This window comes from Lipotes vexillifer, unplaced genomic scaffold (assembly GCF_000442215.2).
Source record: "Lipotes vexillifer unplaced genomic scaffold, Lipotes_vexillifer_v1.1 scaffold672, whole genome shotgun sequence".
In the NCBI taxonomy this organism is placed as follows: Eukaryota; Metazoa; Chordata; class Mammalia; order Artiodactyla; family Lipotidae; genus Lipotes; species Lipotes vexillifer.
The window spans coordinates 1,182,412-1,195,535 of record NW_006787454.1 but is presented as its reverse complement, the minus strand read 5'-3'; the positions used below and the strand labels follow the sequence as shown (position 1 = coordinate 1,195,535).

General features: G+C 40.4%; 1 protein-coding gene across 1 annotated transcript in view; it reads left to right on the top strand.

The window, feature by feature from the left end:
- The first annotated feature begins 474 nt into the window (after window positions 1-474).
- RHOJ (ras homolog family member J) overlaps window positions 475-13,124 on the top strand; it is a 79,984-nt gene continuing 67,334 nt past the window's right edge. The window contains exon 1 of the mRNA XM_007460072.1: window positions 475-1,107. Coding sequence (XP_007460134.1) covers window positions 864-1,107 — 244 coding nt within the window. The 5' untranslated portion in view covers window positions 475-863. The remainder of the gene's footprint in view (window positions 1,108-13,124) is intronic.

The window sequence follows — 13,124 nt, the reverse complement described above, 5'->3', positions numbered from 1 at the left end:
CCTACGATCTACAAGAACATTTCCCTTTGTAACAGTGAAACTCTGGAAGGTTTTCTTCTTTACTGCCAGGACAAATTGCTTAGGGCTTCTCACTTAAGTATGTGAAGAACTGTCCAGTTTTAATCTGCAGAGCTTTTAACTGGTGACTCAGTGAGGGATGATGTCATATGTTATCCTACAACGGCTGGTGTGGTTCCCTCTGTTTCTGTGGCCGACAGTACTCCCCAGTTTCCATCCTTTCGTCAGCTTCTTCCCAGCCAGCCCACAGGCAAACAACCTCCCCAGCCGTGGATGAAACAGGAAGTCTGACAGCTTGAGTCTGCAGTGGGACCCCTAGTGTTTTCCCACTCCATGTCCTGGCAGCGTTCCCCAGAAGTACAAACACACACACACAGAGCTCCCATTGTTGCAGCCTTCTCCAGCCCACTGATCCTAATATGGAATGCAGCAGGAAACCCATGATTTCCTGACACTCGGCAAGCTGGAGGAAGCAAGGGAAAAAACTCCATTAAAAAGCCCAGCTTTCCTCCATGTTAGATGTGAAGTGGAAAATGGGGAAGATTTAGCGAAATTCCACTGTGTCTTCAGCCAGGCTTGGAGAACAGGAGAGCAGAGTGAAACCCTCAGGCTGTTGAAATTTCTAGACTCCCAGGAAGCCCCTAGAATTGGGTGAAAAATGAGGATTCATAACTCAAACTGATGGGGGCAAGGGGCAGATGCTTTTAATCATTCTCCCCAGTGTGTGTTACCTTTCTTGACCAGTATGGTAAGCAAGAGGGCACATGCCAGCCGCCTCGGACAATTCTGCATGATCCGAGTTCCCCAAAGTAAGACAGAGTGACCTCAAGCCTGCGGCTCGCTTCATGGGCTTTGGGAGAAGCAGGAGAAGCAACGGCAGCGGCACAGTCACAGCAGCTGGAGCCGTGAGAATGAACTGCCAGGAGGGAAATGACAGCAGCTGTGGCTGCGGTGGCCGCGAGGAGAATAAGATGCTGAAGTGCGTGGTGGTAGGGGACGGCGCCGTGGGGAAGACCTGCCTGCTCATGAGCTACGCCAACGACGCCTTCCCCGAGGAGTACGTGCCCACTGTGTTTGACCACTATGCAGGTAAGAAAAGCAGAAAACCTACCCCTGCATACGAGGTGAAGGAGGCGGGAGACGACAGCCCAGCTTCAGAGGGGCCTGGCTTATCTCTAATGTCAGTGCTGGGTCTGGGCCTGCCAGGAGCCAGGTAGCTGGGCATAGCAGACCACCAAGGTCTTTGCTGTTGTTAGGACAACTTGTATATCAATGTTATGGTAACACTTTTCTCCAGTTAAACCAAATGAATAACGCTGGGGAAATACCCTGAACCGTCCTCTAAGCTTTGCGGCTAGAGATTTTACTTAACATTTGCCTGAAGATTCATCAACTTTCTTTAATGTGAACTTTTTAAAAGGTAGCGTAATTGCATCACAGTTCTTTAAAAAACAACAATGACACTAGCCACACAACTGGTGAAAGAAGTGTTCTTGCCACTTCTCATATATTCACCGCATGCCATTTATAAAGGAAATGCTGAGATTAGTAACATTAGAACAATCGTTTTTCTATAATAATTGGTGCTGTCTTAATGTCCTTTCATTTTCCTGTGGAGGTAGATTGAAGGAAAAGTACTGAAAGGTTTTAAATATCTCCTGGGCAATCTGTATCTTGAATTAAAAGAGAAATTTTTAATCAATATGTTTTAAAGGTAAAAATAAAGGTAAAACTAAAATTTTACTTATTTCAACATATGTCCCCAAAGCACAAAATATGGCATAAAATACTTTAAGATCTGACAGTTAAGATACTGTAGTCACAACTTAATTCTTTCCGGTATATTTTTTCGAGTGTTCTAAAGTTTGTTGTGTGATAGCTTATTTAAATTTTTCCATTTTGACTCTTATTTTTTCTCTTAATCTCCAAAACAAATTTTATTAAATTTCTTAAAAGCAAATTCATAAAATGCTTCAGGTTTACAATAGCCTAGATTTTATAACTTTTTGGAATACGATGATCCACTTGCTCACTATGAGATCAGCTTGAGTTACCAGAGATTTGAGATTTTGTGAGAGGAAAATTTCTCTTCTTCACTTTAGCTTTGGGTCCAGAGTAGCGAAGGGGAAATGGCCCACAGGAAACCTGTGTGAGCGTTGGCTTTGCTGTGAGGTCATTTGAAATCCTTTCTGTAGGAAGCAGCTTCTTTTCCACAGCTAAACAATCACCTACATCTCCTCCTCCTACTACACGTACATGATTTATGACACTATTACATAGCAGACAGGGAGAGAACCACAGTGAAAATAGTATCCACTTTCTAGCAGGTTTTTCTATATTTGTAGAAATTAAGAGCAAATTTGAACACTGGCTCTCTTAAGCTTTTCTGTGCCCAGAGAAGAACATTTTAATGAGAACAGAATGAAGAGAGTACAGGTAGACTTTCACCCTGAGGGGGGGAAGAAAAGTAATTGTAAAATTAGGTCTGCAACTTAAGAAAATTATTGGGATCCTGACCTGTAAACATCTTAGCAAAAGTTATTTATTCTACACCCTCTTTCTGCCAGGATAGGGAAGTGGCTGGTACCTAATTTCAAAAACTTTAGGTCAAAAATGGAACCCACAATCTCCTAAAGGGAGAGGTTTCAAGTGCTTTTAAAAATTACATATCCCATCCCCAACTATTGGGTGAAGCCATTACAGTACAGTGTCAGGAAGAAAGAGGATAAAACCATCTTTAGAGATAAAGTTAGCCTATAAAAAAACATTAGAGATCAAACAAAGGCTGGACCACTGCTAGATTCCACTAAGATCAAATTGTTTTATGTTTCAGTTGTGTACATACTTGCTGTTATTTGAGCAGCAAAGCATCTTAGATTTTGTCTATTCCTTGTTTTAGCTCTCAAGAAATCACAGCCACTATACTCAAAGCAATACTTTGTACATAGTAGGCATTCCCAAACATTGTTACTTTGATTTACACTTTGTATTTTTTTTAAATACACAGTCATCTCATGCATTTGTAGTTAGGTTGTAAAGGGAAATGAAGGTGTAAGCCACATACATCTAGGAGCGCAATGAAGTGAACATTTCCATTTGTAGAGGGATCTTCCCCATCACGACGACCCTAACTCTTTTTACCACCACGCTCCTCATACATGAACTGATTGAACATAAACCCTTACACAGTCACATGAGAATCTACAGTCAATTGTAAAAGAACTCATGCTCTCTTCTCCACGTGGAGAAATATCCAGTATCCAGTCCCTGGTCCTACTGGCTCATTCTGAAATGACAACCTGCAAATAGTTTACTGAGTCTTTGGAAAATTGCCGTCAAAGAATTTAGAATAGTTCAAGTCAAAGAGAGCCTATCCCTTGAAGAAGATTTTTCCCTAATAGCTACACATCCTAGGAGGGTAAAGATAAAATAGTAAGGACGGAAATACTTAAGATAGTGAGCTCAAGATAGTGAGCTCTGAAGCTGGACAGCCCAGTTCTAATACTGGCTCTGCCATTACCGTGTGGTCTTGAGCAAGTTGCTCAACTTCTCTGTGCCTCAGTTGTCATGAATTTTTTTAAGGGACAATAGAGGTATAAGATCATGAGAACAAAATAAATTAATACATGTAGTTCTTAGAACAGCACCTTACACATGACAAGTATCAGGTAATAGTAGCTACTGTGATTAAGAATAGGGTCTCTTACATACAGAATGAATAAACAACAAGGTCCTACTGTGTAGAACAGGGAAGTATATTTGATATCCTGTGATAAACCATAATGGAAAATAATATAAAAAATAATATATATAGATATATATGTATAACTGAATCACTTTGCTATATAGCAGAAATTAACACAACATTATAAATCAACTATACTTCGATTAAAAAAAGAATAAGGTCTCTACAGTTGCACACAGCTATGAAAGGGAATTAAAATGTAATTAAAATATAAAGGCTACAACAAGGAAAAATATAATTACAAGAATATCCTTCAAACGGAGTAGGGTGTGATAGAGTGTGTGTATTGTCCTGATGATATAGTTATCGTGTTTACTGATAATTGATAAATATGTCTACATGGAGTAATAGTAGTGGGATGTTCACTGGAGAGGAAATATTAGTTCTGCACGAGTGATTGTAGAAAAATCAACAACCAACTAGAAAAAAAATGTTTTTAAGTTTTATAAATCTTGGTTATTTTCCCTCCCTCCTACCTATCAGAATCCAAAAGTACATCTGCTTGATGCAGCTTTCCTTGACTCCCCAAGGAGAATTCCTTGCTCCATCTCCAACCCATCCCCAGAAATGTGTTAACATTGCTAGAACACAACTTGCATCATTGTATAGCAATTTATTTGTTTCCTTATTTCCCCAGTCCCACTGTACGATAAGCTCCTGAGGGAAAGGGTCATGTCTTGCCAAAACCAGTGTTCAATTCTCAGTCCTCATCTTACTTGATCTCATGGAGGCTTTTCTTATGGTTTATACTCTCCTTCCTGAAACACTTTCTTTGCTCCTGGGATACCACATTCTCCTGGTTTTTATTCCCCTACTGTCAAGTCTCTCTCTATCTCCTCTGCTGCTTTCTCCATCTCTTCCCCTACCACTATACATTGGCATACTTCAGGGTTCAGTCTCTCAGTCCCCTTCTCTATTTATGCTCATGCTCTGGTTGACAGTATCTAGTCTCATGGCTTTAAGTATGATTTATACACTGATGACTCCAAAATGTACATCTCTACCACAAAAAAAAAAACAACAACCTGACCCAGACTCATATATTCAACTGTCCATTTGGATATCTAATAGGCATCTCAAACTTAACCTGTCCAAAACAGAATTTTTTAATTGCCTCAATCTACACCTCCCCTAGTGTTCCCCATAGAAGTATATGACCACTGTCTTCTACCCAGTAGCTCAGAACAAAAACTTTGGTATTATCCTTAACTCCTTTCTTCCTTTGACAATTCTTCCCATCCCTCTCCATCCAAACCACTAGTTATTATCCCTTCCTACTACCAATCAGGTCAACATTCAAAATACATCTCAAAGCTGATCAGTTCTCACCACCTCCATTGTTTTCACTCTCATCCAAGCCACCACCATTTCTCTTCCAAACTACTGTGATCACCTCCCAGCTCCCTGCTTCCAGTCTTATCCCGTATAGTTCAGTTCTTCACACTCCCGACAGAAGGACTATCCACAGCCCAAATCCATCAGTCAAATCCCTTCACCCCGAGGCCCCATCATTTATCACAGTCTACAAGGTACTCCTTGACTTAGTCCCCATTATCCCTCCAACCTCCCCTCCTAACTCTCTGCTCTGCGGTATTTCTGCTCTCAGCCATCTTCATATTCCTCAAACACACCAAACTCCTTCCTTCCTTGAAGATTTTGCATTTGCTTTTCCCCCAACCTTACCTTATCCCCGCCATCTTCCTCAGCTTCAATCGATCACATTGTTTAATGCATTCACACACACACACACACACACACACACACACACACACACACAAACACAAACACACATGCGTACAGTCACTCTTTATTTTTTCTCCTGTTTCATCTTTCCTCATAAGGTTTAACACTGCTTCACATTATATTTATTCTCTCACCATTTTTATCCTACACTGGGATGTAAACCCCATGAGGGCAAGGGCTTTGTCTTTTTCACTGCTCCATCTCCATCTTCTAAAACAGAACTCAACATCTAGTATGCGCTCAATAGATCGTCACTGAATTAATTAATTAATATGTTTTACGCATCTCTGTCCTTCCAGCGCATAGAGAATTCCTGGTCCATTAAAACTTTGAGGAATAAATGAACAAGTTGTTGGTCCAACAGATGTCTCTTTAGGAATGAACATATAAAATATTTATTAACTGTATTATATTTTTGAACTAGTTTGCTTGTATCTTAAATAATCATTTTATCTCTACCAGGATCATAATACAGCATAGAATTTTCCTGACCCAACCAGCCAATGTCACATCTATTGAATAATATAAATATACAATGTATAAATTTCATTTGGAAACAGTTGGGATATACTCAAATTCCTCCATTTGCGTTATATTCAAAAGCTTAGCTAAATTTTGAGTGGCTCACTTGTTTATAGTTCTTCATAAAAACGCATGTTCCAGAGTAACCCCAAGTTCAACTATAGGCTAGGTCTAAAAATTGGGGGCAGTAGAAGGAAGATAAAAACGGTCACTGACACTTTTTACAAGTATGCCTGAGAAACATCTCCGGTCACTTCTTCCTACTCCCTTCCAGGGATGACTCAAGATGTCCCAACAACCTTTAGAGATTTCACAGCTTACCATGAAACAACCATCATGTCTTCTCCCATCCTGTCTTCATCTTATCTTTAGCTTTGAGTTTTGTGGCAGACATCTCACTGATAAAGTAGTATCAGTTAATGTTTCACACGACATAATACATAAAGATAACACTTCCATTTGTAGTTTAGTTAGATTGTATGTTGAGGTAGGTAGTGCACATGGTTTGTCTGTTTATGTGCATGGCTGTGTAAAATAATCCCATTCAAGTTGAAGCCTTTGCATGACGTACCTCATTCACCATTACCATCACCCTCTGTATAAGAATTGGTCGTGGTCTTCCCTGGTGGCGCAGTGGTTGAGAGTCCACCTGCCGATGCAGGGGACACAGGTTCGTGCCCCGGTCCGGGAAGATCTCACATGCCGCGGAGCGGCTGGGCCCGTGAGCCATGGCCACTGGGCCTGCGCGTCCGGAGCCTGTGCTCCGCAACGGGAGAGGCCACAACAGTGAGAGGCCCGCGTAACGCAAAAAAAAAAAAAAGAATTGGTCGTGTCTATGGCTCCTTCTTCTAAGAAAACCACCTGTATTTAAAAACTTAGATAAGTCACTATTTGCAAACCCAGGCTGCCTATGCAGGAAATTAACACAATTTGTGGAAAGGGGGGATAAAATCTAGTTGCTCTATCAGCTGAATGAGATGTAAAAGGAGTTGTTTTCACAGAGAGCTGAAAGTCAATTCTAAACTTTTTCCAGCTAATTAAATGATGATTAGTCCAATGTAGATTCCATCATAACCCTAATGACCAGAGCAAGGGGGAAACTATGTCCAATGCACAGGGGAAAAAATAACATAAAATAATAGTGAATAAAAACAAAGCCCCAGGCTTGTAAAGTGTTATGACATAGTTCTGCCCATTTGGGAATATTTACTCAGGAGTTTCTCTTTTGTTCTTTCTAAAGACACCTGAGAGCCTCTGGAGAATGGATGAGATTCATTTTTGTAAGCCAAAAGAAAACCTAAAACACCTCTCATGGGTCTATGAAATAAATCACCAGGTTTTTAACCTTAGGCAAAAATATAAAGGAAGTATGTGAAAGAGGAGAAACGAATGGGCCAGTTGACTTGCTCTGTTCCTTCTAAATGCCATGCTGCTCAAAAACCCAAAGTCTTGTAGGCATTCAACCCTCCAATATCTCTTTTTGAGGCAGTGTGATGCGTGTCTGATACTTTTTTTGGACTCTTGGAGGCCATATCAAAGGTGCAGTAACAGGAATTGTATAGACAGTTCCTTCCACAGTCTACTGGGATGCCTATGAGCACGAGCATATTCAGAGGCTCCAGGGGTGGAAATTACACTCAGAAAGCCAAAGCACACTGCAGAGAGGTAAACTGTGAGCTCCATCTCTTAGGAGTAAGAAAGAATAGAAGAGGGAAAAAGAAAATTAAGTATCTGTGACCAGAGTGACCCAAGAAAAATCATGCTCCCAGGATTAGAAACTACATCTGCAGTTCATAACCCTCCTGCATTCCAGCTTTATCTGGCAACAAACCAAGGCCTGTGACCGATTCAGGCTTCAGTGGACAGACTCCCTGTGACCAAGAATTTTAGTTCCACAAGGCCTGGCTCCTTTCACTGTCCAAGCTAGGAAATCCTTCATAAATTTTACTACCTAACTGTCCAACAATGTTGGGCTTCAGGTAAACAGTACTTTATTTCCAGGATAACGTTTTCAGAATCTGCCATCAGTACCTCTTCTTTTGGGGCAAAGAGCAAAGTTGGCTCAGAGATGGCTCAGTACATTGGACATCTTTGTTTTTGGATCTTGTTGGCCTGTTCTACAAAGGCAACATGAAGGTGGACAACTAACATGAGGCAACTAACTTAAAGGACAGGTAGGAAAACTCAACAGAAATTATCTCCCTCACCAATCCTGAGCACAAAATCACAAGGATTGACAGAGGCCCTACCCTCTGTGTAAGGACACAGGTGCTGATAAGGCTGAAAATGTACTTTCCCACAAACAAAAATCCATGCCACCCCTTGGGTGAGTTAGCAGAATCCAAACAGTTAATTTTCCAGGTATAACTCAGTCAGGATTAATTCCACCGTGAATTCAATAGGGACCCACTGTGAATCACAGAGTGACCTGGGATCGTTCCTGAATACTCTGAAGTCCACCAACTTTTTGGATATGCCTAATTTTCACAAGACAAAAGGACCTGATTCATGTGTATTCATTCGGCATTTTGTAATGGTTCACAATACAGCTTTTATTTATGATGTTCTTCATTTGCAGTCTCTGTGAATTTCATTACGGCCACATGTGATCCTACAAGCAGTGTGGTAGTATTTAATGACGAAACTCAAACACCACTAGAATATGTACTAACAACAATAACAATAGCTATACAAAGTTCTTGCTATGAGCATATTTGAGATATTTTCATACATCGATTCATTGCCTCCTCACAATGATACTATGAGGTGTTATTATTTTCCTAATTTTGACTGATGAGGACACCAGGTTGCAAAGTTATTAACCAATTTGCCCAAGGTTAAGTAACCTGTAATGGAGTAAGTGGAGGCCACAAAACAGTAAATAAATAATGTAAGCAGTGTGTAGGTTTATAGCTAATAAATTAATCAAAAAGCCACCATTAGTTAGGGCAGGGGTCCCCAACCTCCGGGCCACGGACCAGTAATGGTCCGAGGCCTATTAGGAGCCAGCCCACACAGAAAGAGCAGGCAAGCAAGCAAAGCTTCATCTGTACTTACAGCCGCTCCCCATCGCTCATGTTACCACCTGAGCTCCGCCTCCCGTCAGCATTATGGTGAGTTGTATAAGTATTTCATTATATATTACAATGTAATAATAATAGAAATAAAGTGCACAATAAATGTAATGAGTATGAATCATCCTGAAACCATCCCCCACCCTGGTCCGTGGAAAAACTGTCTTCCAGGAAACCGGTCCCCAGTGCCAAAAAGGTTGGGGACCACTGAGTTAGGGTATGCTAACCTGCTATAACAAACAGACCTAAACATGTAAGGGATTAACACCACGACAGGATGTTCCTTGCTAATTTATGTTCCTGAACATGTATTCAAGTCAGTGGGGCTGCTTTCCTCCATTTAGTCATTTAGGGACCCAGGTTCTTTGCATCTTGTAACACTGCCATCCCTTAAGATCTCATAGTTGTCCGCATCCAACCAGACTAATGAGAAAGCGTGTGGAGAAACCTGAATGGAAAGTTTTATGGCCCAGGCCTGGAAGTGACGGACATCATTTCCAGTCAAACTTCAGAGGAGATAACTTAGTCACGAGGCCACACCTCGGTCTAAGGGAAGCTGGGAAATAAAACCACCTACGTGCCCAGAAGAGGGAAGGACAGATTTTAATGGAAACTAGCCATCTCTGTTTGTGTCAGACTCTGTAGCCACCAAATATCCCTACACACTTTTTCCCACATGTAAAACAAACTTTTTTCCCAAGAGGGACCACCCAGAGCCCCAGTCTTTCACTGAAACAGGTTAAAGTCCAGCCATGAAGGTGATGCCTGGCCCTTTCCATTTGATGGAGACACGGCTCCTTGTGGTCCAGTAGAAGACTCATTATCTCCTCCATATATACAATCACCCCTTAGACAATGATAGAACAGGGATGGGATAACCAAAATATCTAAACCACCTTTCAGAAAAGTAAAGAATAGGAGAGACATAGCAATAACAGAATCCTGAGGGCAAATGTTAGAAAGACTTCCTGCCCTAGCAGTGGGGGAAGTTTCTTGAATCGACCCTTATGCTGTTCTCTGGGAGGAATTTCTTCGTCCATTATTCTCAACTTCCCTTGGCTTGGGTCTCTGGGGAGTTCTTTTTCCTCATCCATTTTCCTCCATGACACACATCTGAATCAGGCCTCAGGGACTCTGTCTTTCTCAGGAGCTGCACAGATTTCATAGCCTGCTTCTGGCTTGTCCAGTTTCGAGACTCAAGTGTTGTTTTATAGTCAGAAGACTATTTAGTCCAAGCTTGGAGTTTCTTTGGAAATACAATTCTCTCAAAAATTTATTAGGCTTCTGGGAAGTTCCATGTACCAGTAGCCACGTCCAAGACCAAAGAATGTCTTTCCTAGACATGCTTCTTAAAAATACTTTATTTGTCTGCTTCGTCTAGCCAATGCCTTTTGCTCTCAAATTAACAATAGCTACGTAGAGGCTGTATGAAGCAAAAGAATTAAATGGGAAGGGAACACCCTGGCTCTTCTCTTTGACACAGAGCTGATTCCGTTTTAACAGAGAAATGGACATTTGTTGCTCAAATCCTTATTTAACTGTGTCTTCTTTGGGGAAATCCAAAATAATCAATTTTCCAACTATTAATTAAGGACATCAATATTTGTGTTCTATCAATCTCTGCTTAAACACAACCAATTCAACTCTTTTCTTTCTTGTAACACCTAGTTAAACACAGTAACAATTAATATACTCTAATATTCTGACTTTTCCCAATCTTTTCTGTGAGCGTAATAGACTCGGTAAGAACTAGGTTTACCTTCCAGGTTCCACAGAAAATAGTTTTACAAATGTTTTGCCATGGTATAACGTGGATCTTCATCTTTCTAGTCTTCTGTTTTCTTACTACCTGCCACTTAACAGTTAAGCTAACAGCACACTTTTTTTGGAATTTTGTAATGATGGCACCACGCTAGATAAGCTAGGATGCTAGAACAAATAGACTCAAATATATAATGATTCAAACTGTTAGAATTCTATTTTTTTTTTTTTTTTTTTTTTTTTTTGCTCAGAGAACAGACCTGGGCAAGTGTTCAGGTTGGTGAGGTGATACTACTCCATGTAATCATCCAAGGATCTACTTTTTTCCACCTTGTGACTCTGCTGTTGGGCAGGACTTTGTAGTGCTCTAGACAGGAGCACTAGACAGGAAAAGATGAGAGGATATGGAGGGCAAGGAGTAGTGGTTGGGGCCAGGTCCACAAGTGTCAGGCATGAGTTCTTTACACATTTCTTTGGAGAGAAGTTAAACCCTAGGCCATACATTATTGTAAGAGAGGTTAGCTATATTCCCAAAGGCAGCGTGAACAGGTTTTAAAGGACTCTTAGTAATCATCATCACATTCACTAAGTCAAACTTTCTTACATCAAATACAATAGACTCATAAACAATGTAAATTGCCCTACATACCATATTTAATTAGACATTTATTCAACTACAAATGATATACATATATTTCCCAAATTTGCCTGGTCATCAGATAAACCTGCTTGTCAAAAATGCAGATTCTGTAAATTGGTGCAGCCACTATGGAAAACAGTATGGAGGTTCTTTAAAAAACTAAATATAGAGCTACCACATGATCCAGCAATCCCACTCACAGGCATATATCTGGAAAAGATGAAAACACAAATTCAAAAAGACACATGCACCCCAATGTTTACAGCAGCACTATTTATGATAGCCAAAATATGGGAACCACCCAAATGCCCATCAACAGATGATTGGTTTAAAAAGATGTAATATATATATATATATATATAATAGAATATTACTCAGCCATAAAAAAGAATGAAATATTGTCATTAGCAGCAAAATGGATGGACCTAGAGAATAACATACTAAGTGAAGTAAGACAGACAAAGACAAATATTATATGATACCACTTATGTAGGGAATCTAAAAAATGATACAAATGAATCTATACACAAAATAAGAATAGACTCACAGACATAGAAAACAAACATATGGTTACCGAAGGGAAAAGGCAGTGGGGGAGGGATAAATGAGAAGTATGGAATTAACAGACATATACTACTATACATAAAATACATGAGCAACAAGAATTTACTGTATGACACAGGGAACAATATTCAAGATCTTGTGATAACATATAATGGAAAATAATCTGAATATACATATATGTATAAATAATCTGAATATATTGTAATCTGTATAAATATCTGAGTATATTCCATGATATTTCAACTTTAAAAAGGAAAACTAGGGGCTTCCCTGGTGGCGCAGTGGTTGGGAGTCTGCCTACCGATGCAGGGGACGCGGGTTCGTGCCCTGGTCTGGGAGGATCCCACATGCTGCGGAGCGGCTGGGCCCGTGAGCCATGGCCGCTGAGCCTGCGCATCCACAGCCTGTGCTCCGCGATGGGGGGGCCACAGCAGTGAAAGGCCCGCGTGCCGCAAAAAAAAAAAAAAAGGAAAACTATACTTCAATTTAAAAAAGGAAAAAGTGCAGATTCTTTGGTCCACCCCAGAGCTTCTATACCAGACCCACTAAGAGAAAAATCTGTAAATATACATTTCAACAAGCATCCTAGGCATTTCTTATTAGGTGGACCTAGGAAATGACCATTTTGCAGTTCAAAACCATTTGGATATCATAAGTTCATATAGTTCAATCTAATGTAATTTAGAAAGTTCAGAAAACCCTTCTTTATGCTATCAAGATGCCTAGAAATTAAGAAGAACAATTCTATAACCAACCATCAATCAGTAAAAAGCAAGTTAAAAATAGATATGTTTATATATAATTCCTTGACCTGGTAGTTTCTAACAGGAGAAATTGTTTAAGACAGAAGAGGCCTTTAGAGCCTCTCAGAAACAGCTAGTAAATTCATAAATGAGAAACCAGAGTGCTTTTTAAAAAGATCTGTGCCCATGGCTGGGACATAGAGAGACCCTGGAAGAAAGAAAATCCACAAGGCTGAGAATCAGGAAATGTTGGGAGAGGTCTGGTGCCTTGGAGGGAAGGGAAAAGCCTCGGAGGCTAAGAACAGGGAAGAGCG